The following is a 19,879-nucleotide window of genomic DNA, read 5'->3' on the forward strand; positions in this document are numbered from 1 at the left end:
GCATGAAGTGAGTGTGCAGTAAATAATAACAGTCATCGTCATTATCATCATGATTCCTTGAATATTCCACACTTTCTTGCCTCAGAGCCTGAGATGTTGCTAACCTCCCGTTCACTTAGTTAATTGTATAACCTTTAGGTTTCACTTTAAAAGTAAGTTCTTAGGGGAAACATTTTCTGAGCCTCCCCCTCCCCTAGCCCCACACCCAAACTGGGTTAGGTGCTTATTGGCTTGTGTGTTGTTGCCTTAGCACCCTGTACTTCCTTACTACATTACCTGACATGTTGTATTATAATAGGGTGTTTCCCATCTGTCCTTCCCAGACTGTGAGGTCCTCGAGTGCATTCTACTGGTGATTAATTGTCAAAGGAATGAAAGAGTGAAAGAATATGAATATACAGCTCTTCCTACTTTTGTTCTTGAGCTTTGTTCTTTATGACTGACTTTAAATATCACTCTCTACTTAAATGTTTCTTTAAGTCTACAGGTTCTAAGACCCTTGTTGAGCAACAAGCAGTTAATTACAAAACAACTTACAAGAGCAAGGCTTAGAATTCTCTCAGATCACATTGGGCAGTGCAATCTGCTCTCAGGTGTTTGCTGGTGAACTAGCCACAGGCTATTTGATCTTATTATCAAGTGACCATTTTTGGAGAAATTCAGAGACCATGGACTAGGCACTATGACTAGAGACTGGTAAGGTTCTATAATCTTGGTTACTTCCATATAGTTGTTAATTTGTCATCCCTTTACAATTTCCCTGTAGTGATCAAGAAAGAAAGAAAGAGAGAAAGTCGGTCCTCCATAACATGAGGACCTGTAAGCTTATGGGGGTGAGGTAGGAAAGGGAGAAAATGCTGGGCAAACATCAAGATTAACATGGGCTGAGTCACTGAGTGACAAATTGGTGGTTGCATGTACTGAGAGGTGAGGAAAACAGGCTGGGTCTGGGGGTGGGGAGCTTGGGAGCTTGTCTGTACACATTCTCTGCCAGGTCAAGCAAAACTTTTTTAACAGCCATGAAAAATGAAGGACTAAAACTGCCTCAAGGCAAGGAAGAAGGAAGAATAAGGTATAAGTTCTACCAAGTAAAGAAAGACACAAAAGGGGAAAGTTCTGAGAAGTAGCAGCTGTGAGCCAGATGTTTTCCAGCAAGCGAATGAAAGAATTTGAAAAGTAAATTATAAACTCCTCTGAGTGCATAGAAACAGCCTGCCTTGCTCTGGCTGAGGATGAAAAGACCTGCAAATTGCATAGATGACTAGAAAAGTTAGGCGTAGTAGACACTGTTGGTTGCTATTCCAACACTCATCTTCCTTCCTACTTCCCAATAGCAACGGGATTTTGTTTAGGAATTTATTCTTCTTCACAGAGTCATTTTGCTTCACGGGAAGCTGACACTCTCCCCATCTGCAGGGATAGGCTAAGTCCATAATGATAATCTGATTCCCAAAGCCTGTGATTGGTTTAGAAAGGGACCATGTTCCAAATTTGCCAATGACATAAGAGGGAAGACTGGTGAAAGTCTTCAGGGTTCATTCCTGGGAAAGAAACATGGGAAAAATTGTCCCTTTCTTCCTCTAGTTATTGTCCTATCTGGATGGGGCACCTGGAACTAGCAGCCGTTTGCCACAAGCTTGCTGATGAAGTCAACACGCAAAGTGGCCAGAGACAAGGTCATTGGAGAGAGGCCGAGCTGGAGCTTTGCTGTGTCCCAGCTGGAGCAGCCCTACTTCTGGGCTTATTATTTAAGACCTGTTGAGGTGGGACTTTCTTGTATTTGTAGCCCAAAGAATTCTAACCAACAGAGAAGGCTTCCATCACCTCTGGGCTCTTCTTAGATTGGATGCACTTGACCTTAGCCATAGCGTCTTCCTGGTCCAGGTCTGGGTCTGAAATCTTTGTGGGTCTCAGCATCCCATTCATTTCCCCTAGAACTTAATTTGCTTTCTATCACATTTTGGGGGTGAAGATGGGAGGAAGAAAGGTGAGTTGGGGAAATTTTCCTTAGAGGCCCCCAAAGTGAAGAGGAAAAATGACAAACTTACTTTTCCAAAAGTGCAGGCAGTGCTGAGGTGATAGGTAGGTTGCCTTTCCCATTGGGTGATTCTGACTGAATGGAAAACAGGAGACAGAGAATTGAGGATGAGCTATGGAAGAAAGAAGCCAGGGCTGCTGGGTCTCTGATGATGCTGGGGAGGGGCGCTGCTGGGCTCCTTTTTCCCTTATCTGTCCCCACCCCAACACTTTCCAATCTGCATCTGAGCCCAGGCTTGGGCCCTTTCTCTCAGGCCTTCCTTGTTCTCCCTTCTTCTCTGTCCCTTCCCTCTAGGGCACATGCCACCTGCTCCATTCTGGAAGGGAGCCGTCAGTTCTTCTCTGTCCCCTGTTTACTGACTGTAACTGAACAGCAGTGGGCCTCCTACNAGAAAGAAGCCAGGGCTGCTGGGTCTCTGATGATGCTGGGGAGGGGCGCTGCTGGGCTCCTCTTTTCCCTTATCCGTCCCCACCCCAACACTTTCCAATCTGCATCTGAGCCCAGGCTTGGGCCCTTTCTCTCAGGCCTTTCTTGTTCTCCCTTCCTCTCTGTCCCTTCCCTCTAGGGCACATGCCACCTGCTCCATTCTGGAAGGGAACCGTCAGTTCTTCTCTGTCCCCTGTTTACTGACTGTAACTGAACAGCAGTGGGCCTCCTACCAAATGAGGAGTTCCCTTGGATGGATTCACACAAACCCATCACTGCCCCTAGATATACAGCTCCAAGCACAATTCATGGCAAATTCCTGTCATTACTAAAAGTTCAAGCCATTGGAAACTTCTTTGTAATAAATTCCCCAGGATTTCCATGTTGTTTTGTTGCAATGGATTTGGTTTAAGCAATGGTTCTCAACTCTGGATGCACATTAGAATCACTTGGGGGAGATTTTTTAAAAAGTACTGATCCACTCCAGAATTTTGGGGGTGGAGCCTGGGTATAGAACATTTTAAAAGTACCCTGTATGGTTTTAATGTATAGCCCTGGTTGCCACTCCCTAGTCTAAAGTAATACACGAGTATATTTGGAAGCCACATTTATACATTTAGGTAGAGTATGAGGAATAGGTCTGTTAGAATATTAACAGTAGAATATTAACACTAACCAACCCTTTCCAACCTCCTTTAAGACATTTTTTTAAGGTTCTTTGTTTTAGTGGGTGATTTGTCAGTTTAGGTTGATTTCATATATGATTGAAGTGCTTGAGGCAGAAAGTGATTAATGCTACTTATTGGAACAACAGAGCGTGTATCTACTTTACCTATTGCTTACTCAATCAAATTGTTTCCTTATAGAGTAATGCTGGTCATGGACAGAGAATAGGGAAACCACTGGAGAAAGAATTAGAAGAATTTTAGATAGAATTAGCCAGATACACAAAGGCCTGTGATGTGGAAGTTATATAAGAACTTTGTTTAAAAAAATGGAAATGGATATTTTTTCTGGTTATTACTAATACATTCTTATTATAGAAATATAAAAAGGAATCAAGAAGAAAATAAAAATTACCTGTTTACCATTGCCCAGAGATAACCTTATTAATAGTTTCACATGTCTTCTTCCAGGATTTTCTATGTGTACACACAGAAACACACTTTTTTTTAAGTACAAAACAGAATCATACTGTTTACATACTAATTTTTGCATATACTATTTTTAATTGCTTTTTATTTATAATAAATTAGGGACAATTTTCTTTTATAGAAACCCCTTATAGTGATATCCATAATTTGTTTAACCATTCTCTTATTAATGGACATTGAATTGTTTCCTGTTTTTCATTATTATAAACAATGTTGCAATGAATTGAGGCAGTGGGTTTAAGAATGCAGGCTCTGGAACTAGAGAACCTAAGGTTCAAAGCTCAGGTCTACCATTAACTACACTTTACAACCCTTAGCTACCAAAAACTCACTGCAGAGTAGAAAAAAATCATATCCACCTTGGAGGATTGTGGGTTAAGCACAAAAAGAGACATTTGTCAGGAACATTCTCTGAGCTTCCAACACCATGCTCAAGGGCACTGAGACCTCTTCTCAGAGCAGTGGAATACATGTGACCTGGTCTACGCTGAGACTTTTGAGCCCATTTCCCAGATTCTGTGCTGGCAATTTCCTTGTTGACCCTGCCACCACTGGCTCACCCCCATAGTAGTGAGCGAGAGGAAAAGGGAGAATAGGTCTGGAAGGCAGGCATCGTCATACTCACCAAGGCTGGTAAAGAGGGGATGGGTGATGAGCTGGGAGATTGGCCAGGCAGATTCAGGGCATTGAACTTGGGAACCACGGCAACGCTGACCCTCCGGCGGGGCATATTCTGTGGAAAGAGACATGACCAGGCCCACTGTCTTGGAAGTAGCGATAGCCACAGATTAGAAGGGCCTGGATAAAGCCTACTGGTTCTTAATGCTGTGATGACATTCACTGGACATTTTGGTTTTGGGGTAGTGATGATGCTGGAAACTGGTGTGGAGAGACTGTCTAAAATTGACCCAAATTTTCTGTTGGTGGTGGATGATCTCTCAATATGTTCCTATTTTAGTTTATGGAGGAACAGAATGGTCATGACCCCCCCAGTCTCTGGATAACACCCTGGATAGTGTGTAAAAACTGCCGTAACAATACCAAGGCTTATGCATTATTTTATGTTCTTTTAAGGGATATATATCCAGGGAAACTATGAGCAGAATAGGTTAGATGTCAGAAGGTGAGCTAGCAAGTATGGGAAGCTGAATAGAAACAATGTTTGGAGGTTCTAGGGCACTCATGTATCCAAGAATGAATGATTTCTTGGGTGACCATAGAAACTTCTGTCATACTCCTTCTGGGAGTCCTGGTATTCCTTGAAAATGCATACCTTTCCCAGCGTGAGGGACATGGACCGCGCTGTGCGAGGGACCCCATCTTCTGCAGCAGGAAGGAACAGAGAAGAGAACTCAGATAAGTTTCAGACTAGGCTGCAGCAGGAAACAGGCAGGCAGAAACTAAGCCAAGGTGTCTATGGACCAGAACTGGCCCTCAAAAGATGACCCAAGAGTCTGAGTGTTGGGGACATTGAGTTTGGCAGTTTAACCTCTGAGATGATCATCTTCAGAGTGAGGGGTTTTTGGACAAAACCTTTATCCTAACTCCCCTGAGCACTGGTCACCTGTGATCTTCATCTGACATCTCTACACAGTCTCTGGGTGACACCCTGGATAGTGTGTGAAAACTACCTATATCAATACCAAGGCTTATTAGGTCATTTCGTGCTCATTCAAGGAATATACAGTCAGGGAAACTATGAGCAAGGAAGGTGTGGCGTTGGTAAAGAATAAAAACTTGCTGACAGAAGTAGTTTCAATATGTTACCTACAAGATGATTCAGAACAAAGGAAGCTACCACCCCCAGAATTTTCTTTTCCTTATTTTATACATTAAATGATATAATTCATGTAAAATGTTTAGCATCATACCAGGCTAATACTGCTGCCAGGAAAAATCTGAATACATGCAGAGAAAGGAATTTGCAAGAAGCTTATTTCATTTTGATTCGGTTTGACCGAATTATCTAGCCTGTATATCTATCTCTCTTTCATATGCATATATTTTTGATGTGTCTCTTTAAAAGCACATAGCTGTGTATATATATATATATAAAAACCTAATCTGAAATTCTCTATTAATCAACAGGTTTACATTGGTTATATTTCTTGTGATTATTGATATATTTGTATTTGTTTCTGCCATCTTATTTTCTATTTTCTATCCACTTTGCTTTGTTTTTTCTAACTTCCCTCCCACCCCACACATCAGTTTGGAACTTATACATCGTATTTCTAATTTTTAGTGTGTCCCCTTAACTTTTGAACATATTGACTTTATTATTTATTTATTTATTTGATTTTCCTTTTTATTTAATCAAAGACTGGTGGATAGACATAAATACAGCACAATTACTTCAGATCATTCTTCATAGTGTGTACACACAGGCCAATGAACGTAATCTGAAAGAAATCTGTAGTCAGCAATGAAATGCATACAGCTTTTTCTTCCTTCACTCAAAAAAAATTTTAAAACACACAAACTTATAATCTCCTCAGCACACACTCTTCTGTGACAAATGATTCAGACATAAATAGTGGGTGCAAAGAAACCATATGCTAACATATGTATAACCTTTGTTAATGGAAAAACAGAAGCAGCCATAATGATTAAGATACACTCAGTTACTCATAACTAGTTGTGCTCTAAAGGGCATTATCAAGAGAAATCATGCTGCAGAGAAAAGCTACACACACACACACACACACACACACAATGAGAAAATAAACCACAAGATTAATGCATGCAAGTTTAATACTGGAAAGATCACAGCCCTCCAAAATTTCTCCATGTTTGTTATAAAAGCCCTCTGCACTCAACTAACATTAAAATGATCTTAAAAGGATAATACTTGTAAAGTTAAGTCTTTTCACCACAGAAACTGCAATGGAAATAAATGTTCAGAGTCATTTTCAAAACAAAAACAAAAATCTATTCTTCTGATAACATGCATGATTAGAACGTCTATGCAAGACACATTGCTCTACATTCCCAATGATTAGGAAAAAAAACCTCAGTCAATTTTTAGTTTGCAGATGATCAGAGAATTTTGTATTCCAGCAGGAGTTCAAATCTTCTGGATCTTTTTGACAACAACTGCTGGATTTTCTTTCTTGATTTTCTCAGTGGCATCAGCTTTGCAATTGTAAGAGCAATTGTGTATATCTGAGTAACGCTTATGTTATATGTGAGTTACCCCACAGTAAACATTTCCACACCAGCATTCAAACCCAGTAAGTCCCACTTTTTTCCTGCACATGAAACAGCAATTCTTTTTTTGTTTTGTTTTTTTCAAGAGACTTGCTTTGCTCTTCAGGTGGCTGTTATGCTGTATCTAATACTGAAGCTTGCGGATCATCTGTTTCAGGTACTGCTTTGTCCACAGATGTGCTGTCCACTTGGGGAGATGCTACAGATTCTGATAAAAGTGACTGATTTGATACAGGTTTTGGCTGCATCGATGAAGATGTAGAGTCTAATGTTGACTGAGCTTCGGGGACACTGCCATCTGTGCATTGAACTGGTAAAAGATTCAGACTACTGACAGAAGCCGCAGGTGGATTTTTCTACCGTTACTACTATTCTGTCTTTGAGGATGTTCTTTATAGCATTCTGAACACATGCTATTTGTGTGAGGGTTTCTGTAAAATCCACAGCCAGTGGAACAAAGCATAGGCATTTGCCTGTGATTGGTTTCTTGAGCCGTGTTCCTCTGTTGCGCACTCTGATAGAAGTATAGGGACTTTGGATCAGGGTTCCTACTCTACTGAGGATGCTTTGTAGTTCTCTCTCTGTATAGAAGTCCCCAGTTCCCTATGTCCGGTTGTCTTTCCTGCTGTTGCTTGGGGCAGTTGAGGTTGATGAGCAAATAGCTGTCCTGTATCTTGAGACAGACATTAGCTTCCTGCCTTCCCTATCTTCATAAGCAGCTACTTAAAGTTTGAGTTTTATGCAAGAAAACATTTTAAAGCCTTCAGTGTTTTACTGCAGCAGACTTCAGATTCATTCCAACAAAACCTCCACAATTTTCTGTTTGCTTCACCTCAGATTAACTTCACTTCCATATTCACTTTAAAATTAATCGAGACATCTATTTTTTTCTTGAATAAATCTTAAAACAATTACCCCCTCCAATTTTAAGTATATGAGTAGTCTTCAAAAAGTTCATAGAAAAGGCATATTATGAAAAAACTATGCATAGACTGCAAATTTTTCTGCACGAAAATAAACTCATACTAACTTGTTAAACATGTCTGAACAGGATCTGGTTTGAGGCACTAAAAGGCTAAGACATCAGTTTGAAAAGAGCTCCTATCAGAGCAACATGAATTCTGCTAAAATTGGAGCAAGAACAAACATCAGATTTATGGCAGAACTTAGGTGGAAGAATGGTGAAATCATTGCTGCTTTATGAAAAGTTTATTGGGACAATGCCTCAAAGAAATCAGCAGTTCACAAATGGATACTCATTTTAAGAAGGGAAGAGACTATGTTGTTGATGAAGCCCACAGTGGCAGACCATCCACAGCAATTTGCAAGGAAAAAATTAATCTTGTTTGTGCCATAATTGAAGAGGACTGATGATTAACAGGAGAAATGGTAGCCAACACCAGAAACATCTCAATTGGCTCAGCTTACACAATTCTGACTGAAAAATTAACGTTGAACAAACTTTCTGCTCCATAGGTGCCAAAACTGTTGTGTCCTGATCAGCTGCAGACAAGAGCTCTCAACAGAAATTTTAAACAAGTGGGATCAAGATCCTGAAGCATTTCTTCAGAGAATTGTAGCAGGAGATGAAACACGGCTTTGCCAGTATGATTCTGAAGACAAAGTGCAATCAAAGCCACAGCTACCAAGAGGTGGAAGTGGTCAAGTCAACAAAAGCAGACTGGTCAAGAGTAAAGGTCATGGCAACAGTTTTTTGGGATGCTCAAGGCATTTTGCTTACTGACCTTCTGGAGGGCCAAAGAACAATAACATCTTCTTATTATGAGAGTGTTTGGAGAAAGCCAAAGCTTTAGCAGAAAAACACCTGGGAAATCTTCACCAGAGAGTTCTTCTCCATCATGACAATGCTCCTGCCCATTCCCCTCATCAAACAAGGGCAATTTTGTGGGAGTTTAGGTGGTAAATCATTTGGCATCCACCTTACAGTCCTGATATGGCTCCTTCTGACATCTTTTTGTTTCCTAATCTTAAAAAAATCTTTAAAGGGCACAAATTTTTCTTCAGTTCATAATGTAAAAAAGACTGCATTGATATGGCTAAATTCCCAGGACCCTCAGTTCTTTAGGGATGGACTAAATGGCTGGTATCATTGATTTCAAAAGTGTCATGAACTTAAAGGAGCTTGTGTTGAGAAATAAAGTTTATATTTTTTATTTTTATCTTTTAATTCCATTTTCCATGAACTTTTTGAAGTCCCCTTGTATTGCTTTTCTATTTTTATGTCACCTTGGTTTGTATTCCCAAATTATTCATTATGACTGTTGTTTTCTACAGAGAAGGCTTATTTATTTAGATTTGCCTACATGTTTACAAGTGTCTTTGATCACCATTCCTTCTTGCATCTCACTCCTTTCTCTCGAGCTCAATTGTATTCTTCCTTAGGTATATTAGTTAGTTCTTTCAGCAAGGGTCTCTGAGAGGTAAACTTTCTCAGTTGTTGTCTCAAAATGTCTTTACCCAGCCCTCAATCTTGCATGATGGTTAGCTGTTTGTACTATCTCTGGGTTGAAAGTTATTTTTTCTCAGCTGTTTGAAGAGATTACTCCGTTGTCTTTTGGTACTATTATTGCTATCGAGAATTGTTATTCTTTTGTGAATAATCTTCTCTTTCTGGTTACCTTTAAGATCTTCACTTTGTCTTTGCTGCTCTGCAGTTTCTCTTTGATGTGTCCTTTTTTTTTCTGCTTAGAATTTACTATGCTTTTTCAAGCCAATGATTCAGGTCTTTCTTCAGTTCTGGAAAATTCTTAGCCATACTTTCTTTGAATATTTTCTCCCTTCCAGTTCTCTCTTTATGAGCTGCCCTATAAATGTATTTGGGACTTTCTCATTCTATGCCCTATATTCCATATCTCATAATGTTTCTTTCATATTTTTAATCAGTTTATCCCTTTGAACTGCATTTTAGATAACTTCTTCAAATCTATTTTCCAGTTAGTTAGTTTTTTCTTCAACTGTGCTCAATCTGATTTAAATGTTCTACCAGTCAGGATAAGCTAGGTTATGCTACAGTAACAAACACCCCCAAAGTATTAGTGGCTACTAACAACAGAGATTTATGTCTTTTTTATGCTCATTTACTTCTGAGTTGGCAGCAGGCTCTGCTCTGCTTTTCCTCACTCAGGGCTCAGGCTACTGGAACTTCTACTCTTCTGGAGCAGTGATGGTTGTCAGGTCAGGAGGAAGGAACAGGGCAAATTTCACACTAGTTCTTAAATGCCTCAGCCCAGATGTGACACATGTCCCTCTGCTCCCAGTTCATTCACCAAAGCAAGTCACATGGCCTTACCTAACTCAAAGGCATGGGGAAGTGTGCCTAGAAGGAGGAGATCAGGAATTTGGAGGAACAGTTTCAACTACCACACCTATCATACCTAAACTACTGAGTTTTTAATTCCCATGACTTTATTCCTCATTTCAAGGAATTCTATTTTTTTTTTGATAAGTGTATTCTTTTTTGTTTTAAAATCATTTAAAAAATATTATTACTAATTAACAAATACTCTCATATTTTCAATCTGCTTTTTTTATGCCTCTAATAATTTTAAATGTATCTCTTTAAAAAATATAATCAGATTATTTTATTATCTGAGGTTCTTAAGATATAATCCTATTGTTTGGTGGGTCTAGATGATTCTTGTTTGTGGTGGATTGTCTTCTTGTTTATTTTACAATTTTATATTGTGAACTCATCTTCAGGGAAGCTTCATTTGGAGGAATCCTGTGTGCCCTGGGTGCAGGGTGTGTCCCTCTAAGTGGCTTTCTGTTTGTTTCTGACAGTGTTCCAAGAGGCACCGTCTTGCTGTTCTTTTCAGATTCTCTGCATATTGCATCATCACGGCTGACACTTTGGGCATGCACTTTTCCTATGAGGAAGGAAAAAGTGTTTTTTCCTACTAGTGCCCAGGGTGAAACAGAAAAATTTCCTTGTCTTTTTTTTTCCCCTGTGCTGGTTGGTGACTGTTTTTTTCTTGCCCCAATTCTATCTAAAGATAGAGTCTTTGGAAGGTCTTAACTCTCTTGGGAATCTCAGTGTTCACTCTCTACCACAGGTGTTCAAGGCCTAGTCTCAGATCACATGTACGTGCAAAAGCTCAGTCCCCAGATAACTGAGGCTGACATTTGTCCCCAAGGAAGCCGCAGAGTCAGCTTGGTTTCAGTTCTCTTTCCTTTGCTTGTATCTGTGTATTTCAATTTATTTTCCTGTGGATTCAGCTAGTCTTTTAGACTAAGGTTTGCTTTATTTTGCCCAGCAGACATTTCTGAGCATTGTGGTCAAAGTATTTTCAAGTTTTCCAGTCAGCCAATATAGGAGAACCAGAAAATACTCTTTATATATGAAGAGTTCATACAAATTAATAAAATACCAATCTTAGAAGTGGGCAAAGACCATAAATAGAGAATTTACAAAAGTAGAAATACAAACATTTTGTAAACATTTGGAAAGACAGAGATATAAATGAAAACGATAAGACAAAATTTTGACCTATCAAAGTCATAAATATTTTAAAAGAAATGACAAGAATGGTGTCAATGGCACAATGAATCGATCATTATTGTAACCCACTAAATGAAAATATAAATGGATAATTTCAAAAGTTATTTGAAAATAATTTGCTTTAAGAGTCTTAGAAATATTTTCCCCCATGCTAGTATTTATACTTCCAGAAATCTATCTTAAGGAAATAATCCAAAATGTAGACAATTAGCATGTTTCATGTTCAGAAAAAAGAGTAGATGTTATTTTTTTTAATATGCATTACTTTTTTTGAAATCACGGATATTTTATTTGCTGTAGTTTTCAAAGCCTCAGGCATAGGCAAAGATTACCAGAAGTCATGTAAAGCCTTAAAAAACAAACATTGCTGGGAGTGGACACACCTGCTGGGAGGGGGTCGGCCCCTCTGCACCAGCCCAAGCTGAGGCAGAGCTTGGAAAAACAACCGGAGTGGAAACAATACCCGCAAAACATTTGTCCATCATTCAAGACTCAGCTATTGTGATCTTTCCTATTATAAGCATTTTCTCATTCCCCTGGACTGAATGTGGGACTCTGCAGTGTGCTCCCTGTGGAAGTCTGCTTACTTCTGTAACAGTGCTGGTTAGAATGCCCTGACCTCCCCACAGGCTGGGAGCTCCTCTGTGTCTGGCACTGTGTGCCCTTTATCTCTATATTCCAGTATCATATGGGGTATACCAAAGGTGATCAATAAATGTCTGTAGGATGAATGAATGAGCCTCATGGGTAACTGCTCTTCCCATAAATCTTGGATAAAGTGATTCACAAGAGACCTTGAACCTTGCAGGATTTCTTTGGCGGCACCTTCTCCAGCTTCCAACACTGACAGGGAGCTATTTGTTAGAGGCACAGATGCATGTGGGTCAGGAGCCTTGCTGCCAAGATCCAAAGCAGGCAGTCTGGAGCATGTATACACTGCCTTGGGACTCTGGGAAGTGTCACTGATATTCCCCAGGAAACTTGTGAAACCTCCTGTTTATAAAGGTTTCTACATCTGTTATACTGTCTGTACTTTCCCTCCTCCTGCTCTTGGTAACACGGATGTTTGCATTCCACAGGGATTCCTGTTGCTAAAAGGTCTGTTTTCTACTGCTAGTCGCCCTCATCAGCCGGAGCCCAAACCTTGGCAACACCCAAAGAGAAATTCTGGTCCAAGTCACTATCCTCTCCCTCCTGGGCTGAAAAAGAGCCTCCTAACTCGTCTCTCCTTACTTCACCCTCTGCACACCTCCAGTGCATTGTCTACTCTCAAGCCAAATAATCTTCTAAAAATACGATCTGTTTATGATATGGGTGCAAACTTACCAATGACTGCCCAGTGCCTAGAGGACAAAGGCCTGAATTGTTAGCATGGCTTGTGCGGGCCCTGGTCTACCAAGTCTCGCCTTCAGCCTCTATCACACCCCGTCATTGCAACCACATCAAACTGTCTTGTCTCCATTTCTCCCACAATCTCCACTCCTTTGTCCATGCTGTTTCCTCCACCTGGGATGTATTTCTCCCTCTTGACTGGAGAGCTCCTATGAGGGGAGTCTTCAAAAAGTTTGTGGAAAGATCTTTTAATTCTATTTTTCCATGAAGTTTTTGAAGTACTCTCTCATTTTTACTTGAGAGCGCTATCCAGATGCCATTCCTCTGTGAAGACTTCCTTGAATCCCTTAAGCAGAATCAAGTGGCCCCTCCTTTATGCTCCTATAGCAGTTTGTATAGAACTTAAAAAAAGAGTATTTCTTTAAAACACTATTTATCTCAGCAACATCTCCTTTAGCCAGGCTCTCACTCCACCCCCATTGCCCAGACTTCATCCCTTGCCTAGACTATTGCAATCGTGTCTTCATGGGGTTTCCTGTATTTGGTTTGCCCAAGTAGTGTAATTGCCACATTGCAGTCAGAGGGAACCTTCTTAAACTACATCTATGATCATGTCATTTCCCTGATTAAAATCCTTGGTTGGATCCCTAATGCTTCCCAGAATAAAGCCCAAATTCCTTAGCATATGCTCCCCAAAAGGGGGTTCCACAGCACAAAGACTTACAGGGTCTGGGACTACTCTTACAGAGCAGAGTGAGCTCTTGCAGCTCGTGGACTTTGTGTCTGCAGTCAGCCCCTCTGGTTTATTGTGTTGGGAGTTAGGAGATCACTTTGGGGCTGTTCACGTTACCTGGTTCCAGGTCCCCAGGCTCCCTGAAGCAGCTGCTGTGAATTCCCTGTGGGCAGCATTGGGCAGGGTCAGAGAGCCTTGCTTAACTGGAAACAAGTCCTGGGGCTGCCCTGATAGCACTGATCATAACTGAGAGCCATTGGGGGCCCTCATTATAGGGCCAAGATGGGGGCAGGAGCCTATGAACTTACCAGAGGGGCCACAGCTGCGGCTTGAATTCTGATTTGCAAGTTTTTTAAACTCCATGAGTTCTGCATGGTCTTTCTCATATGTCCTCTTCAGATTCTCCACATACTGCATCATTACTTCTGTTGCCTTCGACATGCGCTTTTCCTGCAAGGACGGGGAGAATGAGTGTAGGGTGCAGGCAAGGCTCCACCAGCGCTTGTTTGCTCTGAGCAAGGCTCTGGGCTGAGAGGATCTAAAGGACACAGGGACCCATCAGATGTGTCTTTGGCCTCTAAGAGTGCTGGGACGAGAGCTGAGAGGTGGACTCAGGCACCAGGGGGAACTCAGGTGTTCAGGGGGGACGAGAAAAGCACAGCCACAGTGCTGCTGGAGATGAGAGGTGGAGGGAATTTGGTTCTGCTTGCAGAGAATGGGTCAGGGGAGGCATCATGGAGATGGGATGAAGTGGATGTAGGATGTGGGCAGAGTCTGGCACATAGACATGAGCAGGAAGGACAATGAGCCCTCAGGCTTCAGAACTGCAAAATGAGTCCAGAGGCAGGAGATTGCAGGGCTTGTGTGTGGGTGGGATTTATCCTCCAGAGAGGCATCTTCTGGAGAGTGAAATGGGGTGCTATTATAAATTATGCTGGGATGATAGGCATATACCAGGGCTGTCGGGCAAACCCAGACAGTACAGGCCATCCTGCTTATGTAAGAATCAGCGAGCAGTTTGGTTGATTTGTAAGAAAAAAATGCAAGTTAAGCCTGGGTTGTGAAGGACCTTGAATGCTGGATGAAGGAATTTGGACTTATTCTGAAGGAAAAGGGGAGCCATAGAATGTCTAAAGTAAGAGCATGATGTAATCAGGTCACAAGTGGAGAAGGTACTGAAGGGAGTGAGACCGGGGCCGTGAGAGTGACAGGGAACAACAGGACAAGGGCCTGAACTAGTCCAGTGGAGCCAAGAGGAAGGCAAGGATGGGGACCCAGAAGCCAGGATGGGGGAGCTGTTTGGAGAAGAGTGAAGACAGAGTGAGTAACACATGGGTCGGGGGACACGTCTGGGAAGGCTGTACAGCACGAGGATCATTCTTCTCCGCTCATACCCCTCTTGGATACTTCAGGGGGCCCAGCCCAGACCCTGCCTGGCCACGGAAGGACGTGCACAGTGACTTCCCTGAAAAGTTCCCCATGGCCATGTGGGGCTGAGATGAGCCACTTCCCTAGAGTCCTCCCTGGGTTGCTGCTCCCAGCTGGAGTGACTTCCTGGGCAACGCTGCTGAGTCAGGTACTCTTTCTCCAGAAGGACACAAGGGTGGGATGGACCAGTGACCTGTCCTTTCATTTTACAGGATTGCTCAGGAACATCCTCTCACACAACCAAGTGCAGCAGGACACGGTCTGTGATAATAGCAACTGTAACATCATCTAAGTGCTTCATGAGTATTACAGCAACCTACATGGCAGAGACCATAGTCATCCTCAGTTTCCCGTGGGAGGAGCTGAAGTGTAGAGAGCTCAATAACCAGCCCAAGGGCACACAGCAAATGAGGGGTGAAGCCAGGATTAGAACTCAGGCAGTGTGGTCCTGCAACCTCATGCTGGACAGGGCGGTGCTCTGTGTGCTTCAGGACTCCCAAGGGCCGAGAGGGCGCCAGGCCTGGGCTTGCACCCAGCCCTGCCGCTCACTAGGGCTGTTACCTTTCTGAGAGGCTATATTTCATCTGGAGAAAAAGAGATCTATTTTATACGGTAGCAGGGTGGATTAAGTACAACAAAGAAGTTTTTCCCGAAACATGTTTTGTCCGATACTAGTTCCATCAGAGTTGAATAGGTATTTTTTGAGAAAAATAAAGAGGGGGAGGGTTCTTCAGTTAAATACAGTTGACACTAAAGCAACACAGGTTTGGACTACATGGATCCATCTATAAGTGGATTTTTTTCAATGTATTTAAAAATTTTTTAAATGTAGTTCTTTTTCTAATGATTTTCTCAATAACATTTTCTTTTCTCTGGCTTACCTTATTGTAAGGATACAGTAACATACAGAATATGTGTTAATTGACTATGTTACCTGTAAGGCTTCTGGTCAACAGTAGGCTATTAGTAGTTATGTTTTGGGAGAGTCACAAGTTATGCACAGATTTTTGACTGCACAGGAGTGAGCTCCCCTAACCCCTACTTTGTTCAAGGGTCCACTGTACATCTGGGAAATACATAGGTAAAGTTAAACAGGTTTCTTCACTACAGGACTTCTCAAAGCCAATGTGCATTAAAAAACTCCAAGAAAGGAAGACAGTAATTCCCAAACTTGTGTCCACAGAAAGCTTTTGCCAAGAAGCACTTCAAGGGTTTAGTTGTTCACCAAAATTACACTGAGTACTGCCACAATAATGTACATAGAATGCCTGGCCCCAAGGAAGCCATTACTAGGTGGTATCTGTAGTTGTCCCTGCTTGTGTCATTGCACTAGTTACTGCAGGTGGAGCAGAGCTGGCTGGGGGCTAGCAAGTCTCACCTGGCGAACGGCCCCCACCATCTCAGCTCGGCTGGAGAGGCGTGCGGCCAGGCGGTGCAGGACAGCGATGTCCTCCAGCAGCTTCTGGTAGGTCTCCCGGTGCTCACAGTGGTGCCAGAGTGAAGCTGAGGACTGTGGAAAGAGAAGGAGCATCACCTGGGGTCCTCACATAATGTTGGGTACTGAATGTTTGTGCCCCCCCCAAGTTCAGGTGCTGAAATCCTAAACAATGTGATTATTAGGAAGTGGTGCCTTTGGGAGGAAGGTGATTAGGCGTGAGGGTAGAGCCCTCACGAATGGGATTAGTGCTCTTATAAAAGGGGTCCCAGAGAGCTCTCTTGCCATCTTTCTACATGTCAGGATATAATGAAAAGGCAGCAGTCTCAAGCCTGAAGAGAGCTCTCACTAGAACCTGACCATACTGACACCCTGATCTTGGACTTTCAGCCTCCAGAACTGTGAGAAATAAATGTTCATTGTTTAAGCAATGCAGCCTAAGGTATTTTGTTACAGCAGCCCGAACTGACTAAGACAGACACCAAGCCTGGACTTGGCTCTGATGAGATGAGCCCTGAGCCCCACCTGGCTGAAAGAAGTGGCCTTTGCAGGGCCTGGGCCACAGCTTCTTTTGGGGATTGGAGAAGCCCAATGTGGACACTGTATACATGGCAGGCCTGATAGGAGGAGTCACATCCAGGCCACCCAGGCCCCTGCTGAGAAGCCCACAAAGACCCAGAGGCCTTGCCCACAGCCCTGAGGTAACCAGGCCTTCAGGATCTCTACTTCGGCTCCTTCCAGCTCTCTGAGCTCTAGATATTTCATTCCAGGAGACTCTACTTGGTGACTGAGAGAAGCGTGACACCGGCATGGCCCTTGGAGACAGTCCCTTCTCCAAGGATTCCTCAAATCAGGCTCCACAATTACCGTAATGGAAGCTTTGAAGTTTTCCAGTTCCTTCTCAGTGTTCTCTTCTGTCAGGTTGCGTTCTCTTTCAGCCTGGTTAATTCTAGATTCCAGGGTATAGCTGTCATTTCTAAAGGCCAAGGACAGTTGTACAAACACGTTCTGTTGGGAACAAGAGTGTGGGAGAGGTGCTAGGAGGCGTTATTGCAGGGAACAAGGCTGCAGGTATGTTTCTTGTATGAGCATCTTACAACAGCCTCTGGAACCAGTCACCAAAGCAGCCATGTGTAAGTGAAACTCTCACTTCACAGTAAACCACACAAAAGATAGTAAAATAGTATCCTGAGGGCCATGCTAGGTCCTTCCCAGGACCAGAAGACCAAATGTATTTAACTGAAAAATAATAAGAGAATAACACTTTGCTTTTCCATGAATTTCAAGAAAATAACATCCTGTATTTGGGTTTAGATAAACTCAGGCCAGTGCAGCTGATTGTGTAAGCAGTTTAGATTTAAGCTGGGATTTATTGCGTGAAGGGTTTTGGAGATTTTGCATGAAAACATTATTTAAAGAAACCCCATTTGAGATTTAAGCCTTGTTGACTCAAAGCAAACTTTAACCAGCATCTAGCCTGAGTATTCCAAATCCTACATCAATAGCAGCTTTAGGTAGCTTCCAGGAGATTAAATAAGGCTAGGTATGATTCTGTTAGAATAAGCTTTCTGGAATAAATAAATTTCATAAAAATTTCAATAAAAAATTTCATGCCAAAACTGCAGCCTGAATGAATGAACTTTTAAAAAGTGGTGTCGATTAGACATGGAATTCCTGGAATAATAGGAAACTTCTGGGGAGGAGAAATAGACAGAGGGACTCCACACAGGAAGGAAGCAATGGTCTTCAATTTTACAGCCTTCATCTGCCCTGCCTGCATCAAGTGGCAGCAGATTTATATCCTGTGATTACTAACTATGCCCGAGCTTCCAGAAGCTCATGTAACCTGGTCCGTAGTGGGCAGACATCTCCAGACAGAGAACTAAAGTCACTTAAGTGACCCAGTAATGATGTTGATGGCAATATTGAAAAGTGCTCATTAAGCATCTACTATATGCCAGCACTGCTATGAATTTTACGAACTTTAGCTCATTTAATCCCACAACAACTCTCTAGATGGGAACTGCTATAACCATTTTATGGGTAAAGGGACCAAGACCAGAGAGTTCATTAACTTGTTCAAGGTGACACAGGGAGTCGCAGAGCCAGGATTTAATCTTGGACTGTGTAATTCTAAAGCCTGTTTTACTTCCACCATGCTGAGAGCTGATTGTTCCAGGACAGGATCTGGCTTTAAACAAACTGCCCATGGCCCATCTTCAAAAAGTCAATGAGTGGGCTTTGAGCTCACAGCCCAGTGATGGGGATTCTCTGCTCTACCCAGGCCTCAGTCAACCCTATTTATAATGCTCAGTGCTTGGTTTTCTATACCTGGGCTATCCCCTTAGCAGAAGTGTGACATAAAGAGTCCTGCATTCAGTCGGAACACCAAGGTCCAAATCTTGGTTTTGCTAAATACTGGATCTGGGACCTGGGGTAAGTTATTTCATCACTCAGTTTTCTCCTTTGTTCTAATTCCTGCTCAATCTGCTTTTCAGAGAGGCTGAGAGGATCAGACGAAAGGTGGATATGAATATCTTATAAACTGTGAGTACAGTATCTATGTGTGAAATTAGTGTTCCTATCTGTGGGTAACTATTTCATACTGTCTGTCTTCCTGTGCTTATCTGGTCCTCATTAGCAGTTCTCAATGTCTCACCTTGGATACATTCTCTCTGTCCATCTACCCCTTCTCCAAAATGAAATGCAAATTCCTTTCAACCCACTCAACACCTGCACTGGGACAGGGAGGCCCCATGGACCGTAACGGAGCAGGCAAGGCTGGGTTGTTGACAGCACAGCCTCCTGCCTCACTGTGCTGGCTAATTCTTGTAGTGAAACCCTCAGAAGGCAAGTACCTTTGTCCTCTAGACTGAAGTTTGAAACTTGAAATCTGACCATTTTTAATAATTTTGAAATAAATTTGATATAATTCAGCAGCCTCCCAGCTGACTTTGTGTTTCTAAGCCACACATTTAAAGAACATAAACAATTCTTGAAGGAATATGGAATTTCCAACTACCTTCTCACCTCTGACCAAATTTGTCAAAATCTTCCATTAACTGAGGTGGGAGTAGGGATCTCAGTGGTTCAGTAGGACTGGTCACCAGTGTCCATATTATCCCATAGTCACTCATTCTCATTTTTGTGTAAAAATAGCAGGGCCAGAGGCTGGAGAAAGGAATCTTTTGAGTAAGCCCAAGTGAAGCACAGGTGTGAAGTTTCATGAGACACCAGAGTCACTTACCTCAACCTCCTTCTCAGTGAGTGGAGGGGCGCTGTGAAAAAGAAAAACACACGAATGAGCTTGATCCAACCTGGTAAATGAGCCAAGTGGTGGCTTTGAATGACCAGCAGACCATGTGTTTCCAGGACTGGAGTAAGCTAAGTTGATGAGATGGAAAAGACGCAGAGTACCCTTTGTGTGCTCTCTCGTCTGTGAGATTTTCAACCAAATATTGACTCTTACAGAGGTGACGTGGTAGAAAATATCAAATCCTGGGGTCAGTCTTCCAGCAGTGCCACTACTATCTCTATGACTTTGGACAAGTTATTTAATCTCAGTAAGCCCCAGCTTGCTCATCTATAAAATGGGAATAATAAT

General features: G+C 42.2%; 1 protein-coding gene and 1 pseudogene across 1 annotated transcript in view; both read right to left on the reverse strand.

Annotated features, from left to right (window-relative positions):
- The window catches only part of MRVI1 (murine retrovirus integration site 1 homolog), a gene marked incomplete at its 5' end in the record, with an annotated part of 35,997 nt that extends 16,444 nt beyond the window's left edge, over positions 1-19,553 (reverse strand). The window contains 7 exons of the mRNA XM_008586724.1: positions 2,049-2,113; positions 4,244-4,351; positions 4,892-4,941; positions 13,721-13,862; positions 16,219-16,350; positions 17,143-17,283; positions 19,523-19,553. Coding sequence (XP_008584946.1) covers positions 2,049-2,113; positions 4,244-4,351; positions 4,892-4,941; positions 13,721-13,862; positions 16,219-16,350; positions 17,143-17,283; positions 19,523-19,553 — 669 coding nt within the window. The remainder of the gene's footprint in view (positions 1-2,048; positions 2,114-4,243; positions 4,352-4,891; positions 4,942-13,720; positions 13,863-16,218; positions 16,351-17,142; positions 17,284-19,522) is intronic.
- On the reverse strand, positions 6,686-8,302 carry LOC103602309 (annotated as a pseudogene).
- Positions 19,554-19,879: the final 326 nt, after the last annotated feature.

This window comes from Galeopterus variegatus, unplaced genomic scaffold (genome assembly GCF_000696425.1).
Source record: "Galeopterus variegatus unplaced genomic scaffold, G_variegatus-3.0.2 Scaffold4088, whole genome shotgun sequence".
NCBI lineage: Eukaryota > Metazoa > Chordata > Mammalia > Dermoptera > Cynocephalidae > Galeopterus > Galeopterus variegatus.